The 18,602-nt window shown below is 61.7% G+C and overlaps 1 protein-coding gene across 6 annotated transcripts in view; it reads right to left on the reverse strand.

Moving 5' to 3' along the window:
* The window catches only part of LOC105241804 (cohesin subunit SA-2-like), a 27,491-nt gene extending 10,935 nt beyond the window's left edge, over positions 1 to 16,556 (reverse strand). Inside the window, exons 1-12 of one of the 6 annotated variants that reach the window (XM_034648823.1) lie at positions 16,099 to 16,556; positions 14,133 to 14,212; positions 10,489 to 10,596; positions 9,169 to 9,280; positions 7,866 to 7,980; positions 5,463 to 5,566; positions 4,402 to 4,470; positions 4,161 to 4,250; positions 3,159 to 3,365; positions 2,027 to 2,103; positions 1,548 to 1,635; positions 456 to 551 (exon numbers count right to left, since the gene is read on the reverse strand). In XM_034648823.1, coding sequence (XP_034504714.1) covers positions 456 to 551; positions 1,548 to 1,635; positions 2,027 to 2,103; positions 3,159 to 3,365; positions 4,161 to 4,250; positions 4,402 to 4,470; positions 5,463 to 5,566; positions 7,866 to 7,980; positions 9,169 to 9,280; positions 10,489 to 10,596; positions 14,133 to 14,212; positions 16,099 to 16,182 — 1,230 coding nt within the window. In that variant the 5' untranslated portion in view covers positions 16,183 to 16,556. The other 5 variants (XM_034648821.1, XM_034648822.1, XM_019809454.2 and 2 more) reach the window with 5 other exon arrangements.
* Between the last annotated feature and the right edge of the window lie 2,046 nt (positions 16,557 to 18,602).

An 18,602-nucleotide genomic window follows, 5' to 3' on the forward strand; every position in this document is an offset into this window, starting at 1 on the left:
CTCCCCCCCACCCCCTCCCTGTATCTCCACTGGCCCTCACACCATTTTCTTCCCCCCTGGTCTACACTACGACTTGAGGAACTCAGGCCTGCAGATTTCCAGGAAACCATAAATACAGCCCCAAAGTGTGGTTGGCCCCAAACAGCCTGGCCAGCAGCCAAGGATAAGGGTCTCGCCCAGCACACAGGAGCAGGTGCTCAGAGATCACCTGAGCCTCACTCTGCACGGTGGGTGGACAGGATGCACGGCAGGGTCGGCCACGGCCCAAGGTTAGCTCTCATGTCAGAGCCCAGAAGTCCAGGAGCCCAGGCCAGACCCTGGGATGATGGACGCCAGTCGGCGGTGGGGGCGGACACCTGTGGGACCGGCAGTGCAGTCCCCGTGCCACTTCATCTCCCCCTCCTCACACACTGCCGCAGACCACACACCTGACCTCGTCTGCGCCCCTCACCCACCTGGGGCGGCAGTCGGTCCGTGGCCGCGACAATCTGCCACAGCAGCGCGTAGTAGGTGCACTGCAGCGCACAGTGGACAACCTGTGGGCGTGAGGCCTGTCACGGAGTTGGGGACGTGCATGGGACACCCACCCTGAGAAGACTCCTTAGCGGGGGACCCTGAGACCTTACCTAGTACCTGCCCCTCCCCCCTCAGGACCCTCCTCCTCTCCCTTCAGAACCCTCCTCTCCTCTCAGAACCTTCCTCTCCCCTCAGGACCTTTCTTTCCCTTCAGGACCCCACTGCCCTCTCAGGACCCTCTCCGCTCCATCAGAGCCCCCCAGGGCCCTTTCCCCCCAGAATCTGCCTCCCCCCAGGACCCTACCTCCCCTCCACTCCCACGACCTTCCTCCCCCAGGATCTGCCCCACCCCGGGACCCTTCTCTCCCCTCAGGACCCTTCCCCTGACCAGGACCCAGGGCCCTCCTCCCCCAAAATCTGTCCCCTCTCAGGACCCTACTGCCCCCCTCAAGATCCTTCTCTCCTCAAGACTTCCCCCTCAGGATCCGCCACCCCTCAGGACCCTTCTCTCCCCTCCCCTCAGGACCATTCCTCCCCACGCACCCAGGATTCTTCTCTCCCCTCAGGACGCCACCCCCGCAGGACTCTTCCTACTCCAGATCTGCTGCCACCCCCAAGGACCCTTCCCTCCCCTCAGGACCCTCCCCCCCCCATGCTTCCCTCCTCTCAGGACTCTTCCCTCCCCTCAAGACCCTACCCGCCCATGTTTCCCTCCCCTCAGGACCCTCCCCCCATGCTTCCCTCCCCTCAGAACCCCTTCTCTCCTCTCAGAACCCCTCACCCCTCCCCCGACAAGAACCCTCTCCTCAAGACCCTCCCGTCAGGACCCTCCCCCCAATGCTTCCCTCTCCTCAGGACTCTCTCTCCTCTCAGAATGCCTCCTCCCTCCCCCAACAAGGACCCTCCCCTCAGGACCCTTATCTCCCTCAGGACCCTCCCCCCCATGCTTCCCTCCCCTCAGGACCCTTCTCTCCTCTCAGAACCCCCTCCTCCCCCTAAAAGGACACACCCCTGACACCCTCCGCCCTCACCTCAGTAGGCAGACTGCCCTGGTGCCTACGGAAGGTCAGCAGGCTATCCATCTTCTCATACAGGTTCCAGCTGCTCAGGTCGTGGGCACTGACCAGAAACACACACGAGGAGTTTTAGGGCCCAACCCTGCCAGGAGCTCCAACGTCCCCCAGGTGAGCTGTGAACACTGGAGCGGAGGGATCACCTCCTGGAGGACTGAGGGGACACCCACCCCAGATGGCTGAGCTGGGCTCCCTCCAGTATGACATCCAGCACCTGCTTGGTGAGGCAGTCCCAGCCCCTGGGGACGTGGCTCAGGGCCCCAGATGGGCAGAAAGGGCCCCATCAGAGCCACCGGGCACACCCACAGGACAAAGGTCTGAGCCCTCCCCACCTCACCTGGGACACAGGGACACCTGTCAGAGTAAGGTAGCAGGCACACAGCTTGGAGGTTGAGTGTGTGTCCCCCCCAGGGAACAGGCTGCGTCGCCCCACTCACCTGTAGAAGGCAGCCAGTCTCCGCAGTGTGGAGCAGATCCGTCCCATCTCACCGTGTCCAAGGAACAAGCCTTGTTTCTACACAGTGGGGAGAGAGCAGAAGGGGTGGTGGTGGGTCAGCACATTGCAGGTGGGGCTTCCCGGGAACGCCGGGCCCGGCTTCGAGCAAGGCCTGCGTTCCTCCCTGCTCTGTTCTCCCACTTCCCAGAAAGCAGCTCTTTAAAATCTGAAAAAGGGAAACGGTGCCCAGGCCATTCTGTCTCCAGCCCTACAGGAAATGAGGGGGACCAGAGAGCACCCCCAAAGACACAGAGGCAGCTGATGACGAGGACAGTTATGATCTGAGATCTGCCATCTCTGTCCACTTGCCTCACATCCCTGTCAAGAACCCCGTACAGGGAACAAGCTTCTCACTTTACAGCTGAGAGGACAGATGGAGAAGCATGTTGCTGACCACTAGCACCCCACATTCATGGCAGGCCCTGGGCTGGGGGTTGCAGGAGCAACCTGGAGTCCTGCTTGTGGTGACGAGGGACCTCCCAAGGAAAGTGCGTGAATCAGGGCCAGATGCCTGGCCCACAGGTCACACGGCCCTCAGCCTGTCTGTGTCAATAAAGTTTTACTGGAACACGGCCCAGAGACATGTTGTCTCTGTTGCTCTCGTACTGTCACCCAAGAACAGAATGACCTGCCCAGCCAAAAATGTTTATGACGTGGCTCTTTACAGAGACCATCTGCCTGCCAAGTGTAGACAGACCAGTGCCTCAGTGAGGCTGTTTTCTGAGGGCTTATGGGGTCCCACGGAGAATAATGGAGTACTTTGTTACCCACCCCCACACGTTCCCACTCCCATCGTAGACGCAGCGAGAACAGTCGAGGCTCAAACGGAGAACCCGCCCTGTGTCCCCAGAGACCAAGAGCCAGTCCCCAGGGACACGCCGGCCAGTTCACGGAGCTGACCCCCGACAGGTGCGCAGCTTTAAAAAACTTCAACAGAATAGAAAGGATTCAGCCTAAGCATCCTCAATCAGCACATCCACCCTTCCTCCGTGGATTTCCCCACACCCTTCACACACTCCACACCCATGCCCACACCCCAACATGCGGCCCCCAAACACCCCCACAGCCAGCACCTCATGTTGGATGAACACGTCCAGCAGTGGGGTCAGCGCATCCACCAGCATGTCCACCAGCCGGCTGCGGGCAGGGGCAGCCTGGAAGTGGGCAGAGCCCCCCTCGTCACAGTAGGTGCCGTAGGTGCGGGCACAGGCCTCCAGCACCGCCACGTCCGAGTGCCGCTGCACCAGGCAGTCGAGCTCTAGCAAGGCCGCATCCAGGTACTGCATGGTGTGTGTGGGGGGGACAAAGGACTGGTCAGGGGATTGCGGCATGGTGGGGGGAGAGAAAAGGTCAGGGGGGTCATGAGGTCGAAAGAGAAAGTGCTAGGGGAAAGGTCAGGAGATCAGCGAAGAGGTCAGGAGGTTGAGAGGGAACATCATGAGGTCAAGGAAGAAAGGTCAGAAGTCATATGGGGAACTGTCAGGGGTCATAGTGTTGAGGGGAGATAAAGGGCCTGGGAGGTGGTCAGGGGTTGGGCAGGGGGAGGCCAGCGGATCATAGGGCTCAGGGGAAAGGTCAGGGAGGGAGTGGAAGGTCACAGTTTGGGAGAAGGCCAGGGGCTGGAAGGAAACGGCCAGCTGGAGCACAGGGAGGGGGACATGGGGCCAAGAGAAAAAGGTCACGAGACTTGTAAGCATAGGAGTTTGGACCCTGCCACAAGAGTGGGTGATGGTTGACCCCTGCAGTATGAACGGAAAGGAGGAAAGCAGCCCCCACACCTGAAACTCCAGGGAGAAGGGATGTGGCCCCCACGCCTGGACCCAGAAAAGGGGGGTGTGGACCCTGAGATGAGGGGCGTGGACCCCAGTGAGGGGGGCGTGGAAACTGAGGAGTGACGAGGGACGTGGAACCCAGTGAGGGGGGCGTGGAAACCGAGGAGTGACGTGGATCTCAGTGAGGGGGGCGTGGACCCTGAGGAGGGACGTGGAGCCCAGTGAGGGGCGCGGACCCTGAGGAGGCGGGGCGTGGCCCCACATGCGGAGCTGAGGGAGGAGGAGTGGCACGCCAGGACATACCGAGCCCAGGCCGTCCATGTCATACACGTCCAGGTTGCAGTACTGGGGGATCTGCAGGAGGGGGGTCACCTTCTCTTTGTCCGCTGCAAACTGCCCAGAGAGCACACGTGAAGCCGGGCTTCCCCAGCCTCCCCTCGCTTCTGCAGCCTCCTGGTCTGCCCTGGAGCTCCCCCAGCCTCCCCGGGCTCTCGGCCTCCAGCCCTTCCCCACTCGGCACCTTGGACAGCAGCCGGGGCAGCACCTTGACAAAGTGTCGGCTCATGTTGGCATGCTCGCGCCAGCGCCGGGTCCCGTCCACCTCCCTGGCAGCCTGCAGGCAGAGCACGCGTGGCCTGAGCCCACGACAGACCCACGTGAGTCCCACAGTGGCCCTGGGACCTGCTCCCACATGATCAGGTCACACCCAGGCAGAACTGTCCCCAAATCAAGGACAAAAGCTCTGTATTGCTACTCTGGTGTTTTGCTTCCCGTGCACAGAACCCACCAAGGACTGAGTCGTCTCCCCCAGGTTCACACTTTACGGCAGACCCTAATCCAGGAGGATTGGTGTCATAAAAACGAGAGATTAGGGCACAGAGCCAGACACGCGCACAGAGAATATGGCAAGCATGTGAAGACGGAGGCAGAGATGGGAGAGACAGGGCCACCAGCCCAGGGACACCAGGAGCACCAGAAGCTGGAAGAGGCAGGAAGGACCCTCCCCTGGAGCCTCTGGGAGCAAGCGCAGCCCGGCCCCGCCTGGATCCCAGTGGTCCTGCCCTGCCTGGATCTCAGACTCTGGTCTCCAGAGCTGGGCCAAAATGCATAATTCTTGCAGTTTGAAGTCCCCCAGGGTGTGATCTTTCGTCCCAGCAGCACCACAGGCTCACACAGAGGCAATTCAAAGGCTGGCCGACAAATGGCCATGTCCGGTGTGAACACGGCACGGGGAGGACTGTGGAGTGTGCTTCCCAGGGAGGCAGACGGCAGACACAGGAACCAGCTGGCAGAGAGCTTGGCAGCCGGCGGGAAGGGTGGGCAGGAGCTGGGAGGCACAGCTGGCAAGACCTACCTGGGAGGCCGGGAGCCCCGCCCGCAGGGCCAGTAGCCAAGTGAGCAGCCAGGGTGGCAAGCGCAAGGCCGAAGCGGCAGCAAGCGGATCCCAAGGCCGCACGGGCAGGGGGCACTGCGAGGCTGAGGCAGGAGCGGGCACCCACAGAGCCCCGGCACTCTGGGCCGACAGCAGCGCCACAACAGCCACAGCAGAGCAGCCAGCACAGGGGACGAAGCACATCCAGGCAGGGGGCAGGGGGTGGCACTGACTTTCTTGCCGAGTCGGCGGCCAGCGGGTGGGCGACCCTCTGCAGCCTGTCTCACGGCGGCCACGAGGATCTCAATGAGCACTCTTTCCTGCTGGCTCGTCAGCGCTGTGGGGAGACAGTTGGGTAGGTCAGCCCGCTCTGACTCTCACCGGAAGACAGAACATTCTGCAGTGTTGCACTGCTCTGAGAGGCCTCGGAGAGCCCAGCGTGAGCTCAGGGCACGTGGGGAGCATGGCTGGGCTCCTGGGCACAAGAGCACCCCAACACCACTCACGGACTCAGTGACATGCAGATGACGGCAACCAGGGCCAGCCCTCTGCTCAAACTGCACACCAAGTGAGCCACTGTTGCCCATTTACCTCAACGTGAAACTCAGTGCACGCATCCCTGGGCCGGGACAGACACATGTGTTCTCACGACACCACCTGGCAACATCTAAAACTGTAGACTGGGGCTCACCTGGCATTGTCCCAGTATCTAGGGACTCGGTTCTAAAACCATCCAGTTGAGGGGACAGTGTGTTCACTGGCTGTTCTATGGTGACTTTCACCCCTCAAATTCACACCCACCCAGTATCTGAGAATAGGAACTTGCGGGGAAATCGGATCTTTGCAGATGTGATTAAGTGAAGGATCTGAGATGAGCTCATCCTGGATTGGGACAGCCCTAAATCCAATGACAGGTGTTCTTATAAGAAAAAGACAAGCAGAAACACAGATACAGAGCAGAAGCCATGTGAGGACAGAGACAGAGATGGGAGGGATGCTTGGAGCCCCAGAAGCTGGAAGAGGCAGGAAGGACCCTCCCCTGGAGCCTATGGAGGGAGCATGGCCCTGCCCCACCTGGATCTCAGCAGCCCTGCCCCGCCTGGATCTCAGGGGTCCTGCCCCGCCTGGATCTCAGCGGCCCTCCCCGCCTGGATCTCAGGGGTCCTGCCCAGCCTGGATCTCGCGGCCCTCCCCACCTGGATCTGGTCTCCAGAGCTGGGAGAGGATGGATTCTTGTTTTAAACCACCAGGTTTGAGGTAATTTGTCACAGCCACTCTGAGAACATCACACGTGGGTCCTCCTGTCTAGTGTCCCACATTGCTGGTACCCCTAGAAGCCCAGGTACAGCCAAGGCCCATACTCAGAGTCAAGAAAACCAGAGACCAGCTGGGCCCCAGAAATTTGAGACAGAGTAAAGGAGGCACCTTCACGATAAACGGGCTCCTTCAGTGACCCCAGGGACCATGGTTGAGGCTGCCGGTCCTGCCAGGAATGTGACAGGCCTGGGACTCCTCTATTACCAGAGCACACTTGTGTCTGCAGGCGGAGAGGGTCCCAGCTGCTGGGGGGGGTTCTCATTCACCAGGCACTCTGCCCACACTGCATCCTGACTCTATGGCCCAGGGTTTGGGCTTCAGTGGCTCCCAGGCTGATCCTCTTACAGGAAAGCAGCCTGTGGCCCTAGTCCCGTGGACCCCCAATTAGAGACCTGTGAACTGCACCCTCAAGACCTGAGGACCTCTCACCCCAGGAAAGCATGGCACGTGCCCCTCCCCACAACCAACCACTCGAGGAGCAAACACATCACAGGAGGCGTTGACAGGCCTGCTTGTGCCACGTGCTGCCAACTGGGGTCATGGACAGCATGATTAGATGCTTGGCAGCACGGTGGGGGGCAGCAGAGATGACAGGACAGGGGAAGAAGGGGGATGGCAGAACACAGGACAGGGACAGTGGGACACGAGGTGGGGGACAGGAGGACACGGGGACAGCAGCACACAGGGGCAGTGGGACACAGAGGATGGGGACAGTGGGACATGGGGGATAGGGACAGTGGGACACGGGACAGCAGGACACAGGGACAATGGGACATGGGGGATGGAGACAGTGAGATACAGGACAACAGGACACAAGGACAGTAGGACACAGGACAGGGACAGTGGGACAAGGGGAATGGGGACAGTGGGACACGGGATAGGGACAGCGGGACACGGGGGTGGTGGGACATGGAGGATGGGGACAGTGGGACATGGGGGATAGGGGCGGTGGGACACGGGACAGCAGGATACAGGAACAGTGGGACACGGGAGATGGGGACATGGGACACGGGGACGAGGACACAGGGACAGTGGGACATGGGGGATGGGGACAGTAGGGCATGGGGGTATGGCGGGACATGAGGAGGAATGGGGATGGCAGGACACAAAAGGACAGCAGAACACGGGGAGATGGCAGGACACGGGGAAGACAGCAGGATATTGGGAGGACGGCAGGACACGGGGGGACGGCAGGACACAGGGGATGGGGGGACAGCAGCACATCGGGTGGGGGATGGTGGGCCTGCGGGGACGGCAGGGAGGCCAGCAGGATCACGGCCCTGGTCCACGACTCAGAGCAGGCTTCTGGCCAAGCTCACCTTGGCGCCCGCCACGTGGCTCCAGCAGCAGGGCCGTCATACACTCCCAGTTCCGGACCAGGGCGGGCGCTGCCTCCCACAGGCCGTCCACCAGGTACGGGACATGTCTGTGGAACTGATAGGGATGTGCCAGACATGTGAGGTTGTGAGAATGTGAAAGGACACATGGTGACACGGGGCAGAGAGGTCACGTGATGACAACATGAGGCAGGGAAGACACATGGCGATGACACAGGGCAGGGAGATCACGTGATGATGACACGGGGCAGGGAAGACACATGATGACGACACAGGGCAGGGAGGTCCCATGATGACAACATGGGGCAGGGCGATCATGTGATGATGACACGGGGCAGGGAGGACACCTGATGACGACACGGGGCAGGGAGGACACAAAATCAATGACAAGGAGCAGGGAGGATACAGGGATGACTCCATGGGGCAGGGAGGACATGTAATGACAATGCAGGACAGGGAGGACACAGGGATGATGACACGGGGCAGGGAGGACATGTGATGACAAGAGGGGGCAGGGAAGTCACATGATGACAAGAGGCAGGGAAGATACAGATACAAGATGACGACATGGGGCAAGGAGGTCACGTGATGACGCAGGGCAGGGAGATCACATGACGATGACATGGGGCAGGAAGGTCATGTGATGACATGGGAAAGGGAGGACACAGGGATGATGACATGGGGCAGGGAGGTCACGTGATGACGACACAGGGCAGGGAGGACACAGAATCAATGACAAGGAGCACGGAGGACAGAGGGATGACTCCATCGGGCAGGGAGGACACAGGGATGATGACACGGGGCAGGGAGGACATGTAATGACAAGGCAGGGCAGGGAGGATACAGGGATGATGACATGGGTCAAGGAGGTCATGTGATGACAAAGGGCAGAGAGGTCACGTGACGCGAGGCAGGGAAGTCACGTGACGATGACATGGGGCAGGAAGGTCATGTGACGCCATGGGGCAGGGAGGACACAGGGATGACGACATGGGGCAAGGAGGTCACATGATGACATGGGCAGGGATGGCCCCCTTCCCAACCCTCCCATCTGTGGACAGAAGAAGGCACATGAGGACACCAACCCAGAAACGTGACTCCCACGTGCCCACAGCAAGTGTCGTTCACACAGGAACCAACAAGCCCCTTTCCAGCCCAACACGGACACGTGGCGTGGGACACAGGACATGGCATGGAACATGGGGTGCAGGGCACGGACACGAGTCCGGGTCCCTCACGTGGCTCGGACATCCTGTCTCCAGACCCCACGTGGCCACGCCCTCACCTCGCCCTGCAGGTAGAAGTCAATGAGCGTCTTCATGTTCTGGAGATTTCTATCAAACTCGTCAGGGGGCTCTTGACCAAAGAAACCTTCGTGGGGTGGAGGGGCCAGGAGCCTATGGAGATCAGAGAGAGTGACCCCAACGGCAGCCTGGGGGGGAGGTCCCCATGCACCTGACTGGGCCCCCAGGTCCTGCGGGGCCAGGCCAACCCACGCTCTAGCACACACCCCCCACGCACATGCCACACAGCGACCTGGGAAGTGGGAATAGCAGGAAGCTGTGGGGGCAGGACACGGACCACAGGGCAAAGTTCTAGAACCGACTTCTGTCTGTCGGAGCTGTCAGCTCAGGCCTGCACCGGGAAGGGAACGAACAACCAGGCTGCCCCCAGTTGCTGCACCTCAAACCCCCAGAGAACCAGAAAACGGGGAGCTTTACCTCAATGCAGACCTGTTAGTGAGAGCAAGACAGCCCAGGAGGGGCCCTCAGGAGCAGGGGGCTTTAGGGGGCCTCAGGGACCCTCAGGGCTCCTCAGGGGGACTCAGGGACCCTCAGGGGGCCTTAGGGGGCCCTCAGGGGGCTTCAGGGGACCTCAGGAGATCTCAGAGACCCTCAGGGGGCTTCAGGGGGCCTTAGGGGACGTTAGGGGGGGCCTCAGGAGACTTCAGGAGACCTCGGGGGGGCCTCAGGAGGTCTCAGAGACCCTCAGGGGGCTTCAGGGGGCCTCAAGGGACCTCAGGGGGATTCAGAAGGTATCAGGGACCCTCAGGAGGCTTCAGGGGGCCTCAAGGGACCTCAGGGGGGACTCAGAAGGTATCAGGGACCCTCAGGGAGCTTCAGGGGACCTCAGGGGTCTTCAGGGGACCTCAGGAGGGCCCCTGGGACACTCAGGGGGCCTCAGAGGACCTGAGGAGGCTTCAGGGGACTCAGGGGATCTCAGGGGACCTCAGGGACCGGGGACCACCAGCACGTCATCAAACCAATCCCCCTGTGGACATGCCTGTAACACAGATGAAGTTAGTCTGCTCCCAGTCCCACACGTACCAGACTCTGGTTCAGCGTGTCCTTCCACGTGGCGTTCACGTCCATCCCGTTCTGTCCCTTGGGGCCCAACACCTGCCATCCTATACAACCCCCTGGTTATGGGCCCCACTGTTCTCTGGGGTCCTGGGGCCTCCTCCTGCCCCCCACCCTCCATGTGCAAGTCTGCAGCTGGTGGGACGTGGGACGCGGGATGTGGAACCCCACCTCCAACATCACAGTGACATCACAGCCCCGCAGACACCGTCAGGGCCCCCAGGGTGGCCAGGCATCTGCCTTACCTCTTACAAATGAGTTCGCCCGCGGCTGTCGCCATGGGCCTGTAGGCCGCGTACACAAACTGGAACAGGAAGACATACTCCATGGCAGAGAACACGCCCACATAGTGCCTGTGGGGAGACACGCGTGAGCTCAGGGCCCGTGCACACACGGCTCTGCCACATGGAGCTATGCACACGGGGCATTGCTACACAGAGCTTTGCCACACAAGCTTTGCCACACTCACACCCGTCCACGAGAGCAAACGGAGATTCTTTATTGGGCCAATGGCCCCAACCTCAGCTTCCCCTAGACGTGCCCCCGCCGGAATTCCAATCAATCTGAGCTCACCCAGGGCAGTCCATGTCCCAGGATGTGAGCCGAGGCCACACGAGAAGAGGCCACATGAGCCAAGGCCACGTGAGCAGGACCCCAGGAAGGCCTGTCCCCCACAGGGCCTCCAGGGATAGGGTTGGTTCCTTCGCCTCCAGCTGCCCGTGAGCCCCAAATTAGGGGAAAAGCACTCCGTCCTCTCCTGTATGTGCACCTGGGCCACCTGTCAGCCCAACCCCGCCCGACCGTCCTCCACCCCCAGAGCAGTGCTACTGACTGCAAGCAGCTGTCCACAAAGGGGCACACACGGAGGGGGCAGCAGACGTCCACGGGCAGCCACGGTGGGAGCGGTCAGGGGATGTGGGAGGGGGACACCGCTGATAGCACGTGGGGGGACATCGCCAGCGTGACCCTTTGTCCAAACACATCCACTGAACCCCCTGAACTCACTGCGCCCAGCACTCCACAGTGCAGCGATTGGCCGACACAGCGCATGGGCGTCCGCAAAACCGGCAGAAACTAGGGCAGGCGGCCTACGTGCTTCACTGTCTGGGCTTCGCACGAAGGTGGGAGACGCCCAAGGACGTGGGGAGGCCCCAGACAAGGGAGTGGGACACCTGCATTCACCCTCGGGCGCAGCACACAGCAAAGAGCATATCCGCGGGTCCACGTCAGCCCCGTCCAAACGTCAAGCCTCAAAGCCACAGGTTCTCCCAATGTGAGGCACACAGGCTCCTGCTGGGACGGAGCCCAGCCGGCGGGAGCCCCCCAGGGACTCAGGCCAAGGTGTGGCCGCAGGACCTGGCACTTTCCTCCACAAGGCCCACGAGGTGCTGGGAGAGGGGGAGCCGGAAGGCCTGGGAGCAGGACGGCCAAGGGCACCAGAAGATGGGTGTCCCCGCGGGGAGTCAGGCCCGGCAAACACGGACTTCCTCCCCTTGGTGTTATGCAGGCCTTCGACTGATTAGACATGCCCCGCCACGCTGGGAAGGACAATCTGTTTCACCCACGTGCAAATCTATGCAGGGGACTCCTCACAGACTTTCTGGAATCGTGTGGAAGCTGCCCCCCCCCCGCCATCTGCCGTGAGCAGTCAGGTTGACACAAGGCTCTAACTGTTGTCACTTCCTTACAAAAACGTGCAGCCACCGACGCCGGCCCATCACACACCCTCAGCCACGGAGAGAGCCACACGCGTCGCACAGCTTAAGTCAAAGACCGGCTCCGCGTGCCCCAGGACCACCCGCCAAGGTCCAGGCCCCGTCCGCTGGGCCGCCCACGAGCCTCACCACGGGCTCCCCTCCCCAGCTCGCAGACACACGTCCTGGGCCGGCCCCACCTCTGTGACCCCATGACGAGCCTCCCTCTAGACACACGTGTCCACACACCTGCTGGGTCCGTCTCTCCGAAGGACCCCGATGGACACAGTGGCCATGGGAACACCAGCAAGCGGGACGTGTAACCACCCTGGGAGCCCAGCCTCCACGGGGTAGGAGGCAGAGGCCACGACCCTGGGCTGGAGCGGCTCCCACGGCCGGGCCTGCAGCGCCCCTGGAGGACACGGCATCTGCAGGACAGAGACCTCAGACGGGGCCACTCACAGCCCGGGCACACAACACAGAGTAAAGCTGCCTCAGGATGCGGTCTGAGCGCAGTAGAGACCGCACGCGGACGTGAGACAGCCCGTGGTTGTGGCGCCCCATCCACAGCAACCCTGCTGCCCGGGACCCAAATCCCCCAGCCGGTTCTTCCAGCACCTTCTGGCTTCGTGGCCGAGCACACGTCATCCTGCCGTCAACTCCAGGTGCATCGCAGGGTCCACTGGGGGATGCGGCCGAGGGGCCAGGTGGGGACCTCATGTCCCTGCCCAGGTGGCTTGTGCACATGTGTCAGGAGCCGCACGGTAAGAGCTTCTCTGGGTCACTGTCAGTGGGCTCATGACCCTGAGCACAGCCTGCACTGTGGTCGGGACAGTGGTGGACACCAAGGCCCCTGCAGACGCGCGTTCCCGCACCCGGTGCCCAGCCTGGCTCGCGGTGCCTGTGTGCACTCTGCTCTGTCCACGTGGCTCCCTTTATAATACACCGACTTATCACCTGCGTGGTGCTCTGGGTGTGGGCGTCCGGCCAGGAGCTGGCAGTGCCGGCCACTCGTGGGGCCACGGCGCAGCACGTAGAAAGCCTGGTGCCCGGGCCCCAGCTGCGACACTGCCCGTCTGGGTTGCAGCAGGACACGGAGCCCCACTGAGGGGTCTGACGCCCGCCCAGACCCGCTCTATCCTCAGCATGGGCCAGAGAGATGGCACCACGGGCAGGAACCCAACCTTCGGGGTACAAGATGTCCTCACCGCACCAGCCCCGACATCTACACATGGGGGCCAGGCCCGTGTCCCCTGTTCCAGAGACGCCTCACAGCAATGTCTGACACCTGACCCACTGAGCAAGGCGGCTGCATCCTGTGGGTGGGAGACGTCCAGGGGAACAAAAACTCCTCATCCCAGCCTAAGTGCTATGGGGACCTAGGAGCTTCCAGAATGTTCTGCGGGCCCAGCCAGTCGTCACAGCCTCCTGACACCAGCCCCTTGGCCCCTTCGGAGCCCCTGACCCAAGATCGGAAGTGGACGGGAGAGGCCAGGACCCCCAGAGAGAAGCCCCAAACCCGTGAGCGCCAGCTATGCCCAGCCAGATGTCTCAGGTGACCCATCAAGCCCTCACTGCGGATCGTGAGCAAGGACGCTGGTGACAGAGTTCTCAAATGGAGCAGGAGCGCACACACACCCCAGCAGAGAGCAGACGCATGGGTTCGTCACTCAGCCAAACACGTGGCTCCACCCACGTGGTCGCACACCCCGCCCCAGTCCACATCCGGCACGCACAGTGGCTGCACGCTCCGCACACACGGCCCACCGCCCCCACAAGCCAGTGACCCTCAGGCATGGGCACGGCCACCTCCAAGCAAGGAGCACGCAGCTCANGCGAGCGCGTGGAGCAGGCGCGGCCACCTCCAGCCGCCCGGGAGCGCGCGGAACAGAGGCAGCCACCTCCAGCCCGGGAGTGCGCGGCACGGACGAGGCCAACTCCAGCAGGGTAGCACAAAGCATGGGCGCGGCCACGTCTAAGCCGCAAGCAAGCGGCGCGGGCCACGGCCACCTCCAAGCAAGGAGCACGCAGCTCAGACACAGCCACTTCCAAACAGTGAGCGCGCAGAGTGGGCGCGGCCATCTCCAGCCGGGGAGCATGAAGCATGGGCGTGGCCATCTCCAGCCCGGGAGCAAGAAGCATGGGCGTGGCCATCTCCAGCCTGGGGGCACGGAGCGCCCCCAGGAGCTACTTACTCGGATATGAGCCTCAGGAGCTGCATACACTCAGACGTGATTTCTGGCTGCCTGTCCTGCGTCATCGACAGGATTCGTTTCTACGGAACGAAGATCACAAGTCAAACAGGCTTTGTTCCACACCGTCTGCGCGACACCGGGCACCGCGCCCCACTGCCGCACAGGATGGACTGCCCTGTCGGAGGCACCCGGATGCCCCAGGTCACCAGCCGACACGCAGCCCGACATTGATCAGCCACAAGGCTTGGGGGGGGGAAGGTGTTTTCTCCCCGTGGCAGCACCGAGGACGTGGGGCTGTGTCGTCCCCTCATGTGGCCATGCCGTGCACGGCGGGGCATCCGGCTGCATCCTGGCTGCCCTCAGACACCGGCACCCCCACCCCCACAGGTGCTGACACCCAGGTGTCCCTCGTCTTTCTGACTGTCTCCAGGGGTCACCGCAGCTGCGGACCGGCCGTGAGAGGAAACCGCACGGCCCAGAAATTGGAGGCAGAAGCCCAGGGGCTTTGGGGATGTGCCACGTGGCCACCTCTGTCAGCCCTGCTGGCCAAGCACAGTCGCCCAGAAGGCGACCGTCCACATCCCTGCCCGGCCTGGGGTGTGAGCTCCACGCACGTGTGCCCGTCGGGGCAACAAGCCCACCTAGCACTTCTTCCCCACAATGCACAGGGGACGGCTCTGCAACACCTCTATCCTCACAAAGGGGCCACGGTTCCCGGCGGGCTGCTGCACGGGGTCACCACCACGCCAGCCTCCTCCGTGGGGACTCACCACCACGCCAGCCTCCTCCGTGGGGACTCACCACCATGCCAGCCTCCTCCGTGGGGACTCACCTCCACCCCCAGGAGGCCCTCCATCCCCCCGTGAGCACCGGGGCGTCTGCTGCTGGGCTTTCAACCTCCCCTCACTCCTCTCTACGTGTGGACTTCACTTTTCCCAGAGACACTGGGAATCGCCACGTGGAAGTCAGGACCACAGGGCAAGGCACACAGTCGTCCCCAGAGCTGCTGGATGTGGGACCCCATCCCCAAACGCTGCCACTCATCATCTCACGGGGCTCACGGAACCAGGACTGGGACCTTCTGCCACCTGGACAACCGCGCCCTGACAGGGTCCAGGATATGCTGCCCCCAGGTCACCGCTTTGCACGGTGTGGTCTTTCCAGCTGGAAGGGTCTGAGAAACGGCGGGAGGTATGGGAGGGCCGCCTACAGCAGCCCCCACACCCCCAAGGATGAGATGACCCACGGGGTGGCCCCCGCCACGCAGGCTGGCCCTCCACATTCACTGGACACCTCCGTGGCCCGACCCCTGCTCCCAACCAGCCACGGGCCCCGGGTTGGCGTCCCTGCCTGACCGATGGTTGGGAATCCTTGCCAAGACCCTGCCTGCCCTCCACAATGGGCAGTGGGGTCTCACTACAGTGTCCTGGGAGACAGCGTGGCCCCCAAACTCAGGAACAAACTGGGTACCAGTTCAGCCCCCGTGTTGTCCCGTGAATCTTACTACCGACCCACGGTCCACGAGCAGCTCTGAACCTCTGCAAGGGGACCCTGGAGACAACCAGCTGCATGAGCCGCTCCTGCGTCCGGACAGCGGGTGCTGACCTTTCCAGCTCCCGCACCCACAAATTAGAGGTCAGCACCCCAACTGGCCCACTGGGGGGTGTGCACAGACTCCCACCTCACCCCTACACATCGAGCACGCTGCTGCCGGGGTCCACGTCACCCAGTGGGCCGTGAAGCGTGGGCAGCTCGGCCCTGGGCACGGACACCCAGAGAAGCTTCCAGCTCATCGTCGCAGGAAGCAGCCCCGAGCAGCGGGCTGAGACGTGGCCAGCACTCTAGGCCAGCAGCGGCTGCTGGATGTGGCCCGACCTCCACACATCCACCGAGATGCTTCAGGGACATGGAAACCGGGCAGCTACCCACAGAGGGTGTAGCAGCCGAGACGCGAAATCTCACTCACCTTGAACTTGTAGAAAAAAAGGCCCAACTTCATAGCCGACTCTCTCTTCTCGTAGAGCGCCTTCAGTGCCAGGATGCATTTCATCCGCACACTCGCGTCCTTCGGGACAGAGAAACGGGGTCCGGTTACCGTGGAAGGGCAGCCTCCCCACCACAGACTCTCGGTCGAAGTGCCTCTTTCGGTGACAGTGCAGATCAGCTCTCAGCCTAAAACACTCTAGGTGGGACACGTGGGTTTGCAACCCCCACACGGTCCAGAAATATGCCTGCTGGGGTCTGAACTCTGCGTCCCAAAGTCCCATGTTGAAACCCACGCCCCCAGGACCTCAGGATGGGACTGTATTTGGAAGTGGGGTCTTTAAAGAGAGGATTAAGTTGTAAAATCAGGTCACAAGGTGGGTCCTGATCCCATTGGACTGGTGTCCTTACAAAAGGGGAAGAGAACACAGACACACAAAGAGACGACCAGGTGAAGACACAAGGAGAACAGGGGGTCTACACGCCAAGGAGAGAGGCTTCAGGACGAACCAGCCTCAGCCCCACCTGGATCTCAGACTCCCAGCCTCTCAGCCCCACCTCGTTCTCAGACTCCCAGCCTCCAGGACTGGGAGGAATAAATGTGTTTTGTTTGAGCTGTCCCATCTGGGATGTGTGTTATGGACGCCCATGCTGACTAATTCAATGTCCACAACTAAAACAGCTCTGGGCATCCGTACTGTATTTTTTTATTTTTTCTAAGGCTCCATCCCCGACATGGGGCTCCAACTCAGGACCCCAAGATCAAAGGGTCCCACGTTCCACTGAGTGACCCAGCCAGGCACCCGTACAAGGTTTTTCTTTTAAGCAGAGAACACATGCCATTTGCATCCATGGAGTTGGCAATATGTTTTATCTTTTGAGAGCTCTCGTCCAGCATTGACATTACTACTCTGCTTTGTGCGAGTGAGAACACAAAGGCACCCTGATTCAGAAAAATCCACCCAGGGGGCACCTGGGTGGCTCAGTGGGTTAAGCATCTGCCTTTGGCTCAGGTCATGATCTCAGGGTCCTGGGATTGAGGCCTTCATTGGTCTCCCTGCTCAGGGGGGAGTGAGCTTCTCCGTCTGCCGCCCCCCCACCCCGTCCACTCGTGCATCCTTGCTCTCTCTCCAATAGATGAAATCTTGAAAGAAGAAAAGAAACGAAATGAAACGAAACATGCACCGGACCAGCAAATCCGAGGTGTAGGGCAGGCAGACAACCTCTCTGCACCCCACTTCCTTCTCTGTAGAAAACCAAGTGAGTCCGTGAGGGTTTGTTTCAGAAAGAAAGAAGCACAGGTAAAGCATGGAGCCCAATGCAGGACACAGGTGCGGGGCCACACACGTGGCACAAGGTGGGGTGAGCTGCTCGGTGCAGACCTGCATGCCGGGGTGCACCAGGTGGCTCCCTGTGGGGAGGGCCCGTGTCCTCTGCACTCGGCTCAGTTCCTGCAGGGGACGGTCCAACAGCCACTCCCGGGGCCATATAGGGCCTCAGAATGCCCTCCCGGAGGTCTGTCGCCACGGCCCGAGCAGAGCAGAGCCCAGTGGGGCCGGGACAGAGGAGGGAAGCCACCCTCCACATCCCAGCTCCACAGCAGGCACCAGGGAGCATCTCCGCAGCCACCACACGCCCCACGTTGCTGGAACACCGCCCTCGGGGAACCCCTGTAGGCCCCACACTGGCCACAACTGATGCCCTGACTGGCCGCCTCCCTCCACACGAGTTCCCCTGGCTGAGTACAAAGCAGTCCCTGAGGCCCCGGAAAAGTCAGTATACTTGCCATTTCCGCACCAAGCCCGTCGTGCTCCCCCCACAATGGAAAAGCAGAGAAGTCCACTCCAGACCGAGGTCTGTGTCCCCCAAAGTCCGGATGTTAAGTCCCCACCCCTCAAGGTGACGGTATGTGGAGGCAGAACGTCTGGGAGGTGATCCAGCCGTAAGGGTGGAGCCCTGTGATGGGATCGGTGCCCTCGTAAAGGAGACCCCAGAGAGCCCGCTCCTCCCCTCCTCCACGTGAGGACCCAGCGAGGAGACGCCATCCGTGAAGCTCTGCCCACCCGAGTGTGCGGGTGCCTTGACCTGGGATGTCAGAGCCCGGCAGTGAGGGCAACGAACGCGTGCGGATCACGAGTCCCCGCTTCTGGCGTCCCACCAGGGAAGCCCACACAGAGAGGATGAGGCAGCAGCCCGACATTCCAACCCTCTTCCCCCTCCGTGCAGGAAGAACCCGTCTTCACAACCCAACATCAGCCACCACGCACGACCGACCGGGGCCCTGCCATCCACACCGCTCCCCGGCACCATGCCACAGCAAACATGCCCACATCCTCACAGCGCAGCAAGTCACCAAGTCGTAAAAATCCACAGGCCACGCAGAACCTCGTTTGGGGCCTCGTGGGCAACGAGCACACAGAGCAGTGCGGGCACCACGCAGAGATACGTCTGCGCACCTGCCCCTCCCCGCTGCACACCTGCCTGCTT

This window comes from Ailuropoda melanoleuca, chromosome X (assembly GCF_002007445.2).
Source record: "Ailuropoda melanoleuca isolate Jingjing chromosome X, ASM200744v2, whole genome shotgun sequence".
NCBI lineage: Eukaryota > Metazoa > Chordata > Mammalia > Carnivora > Ursidae > Ailuropoda > Ailuropoda melanoleuca.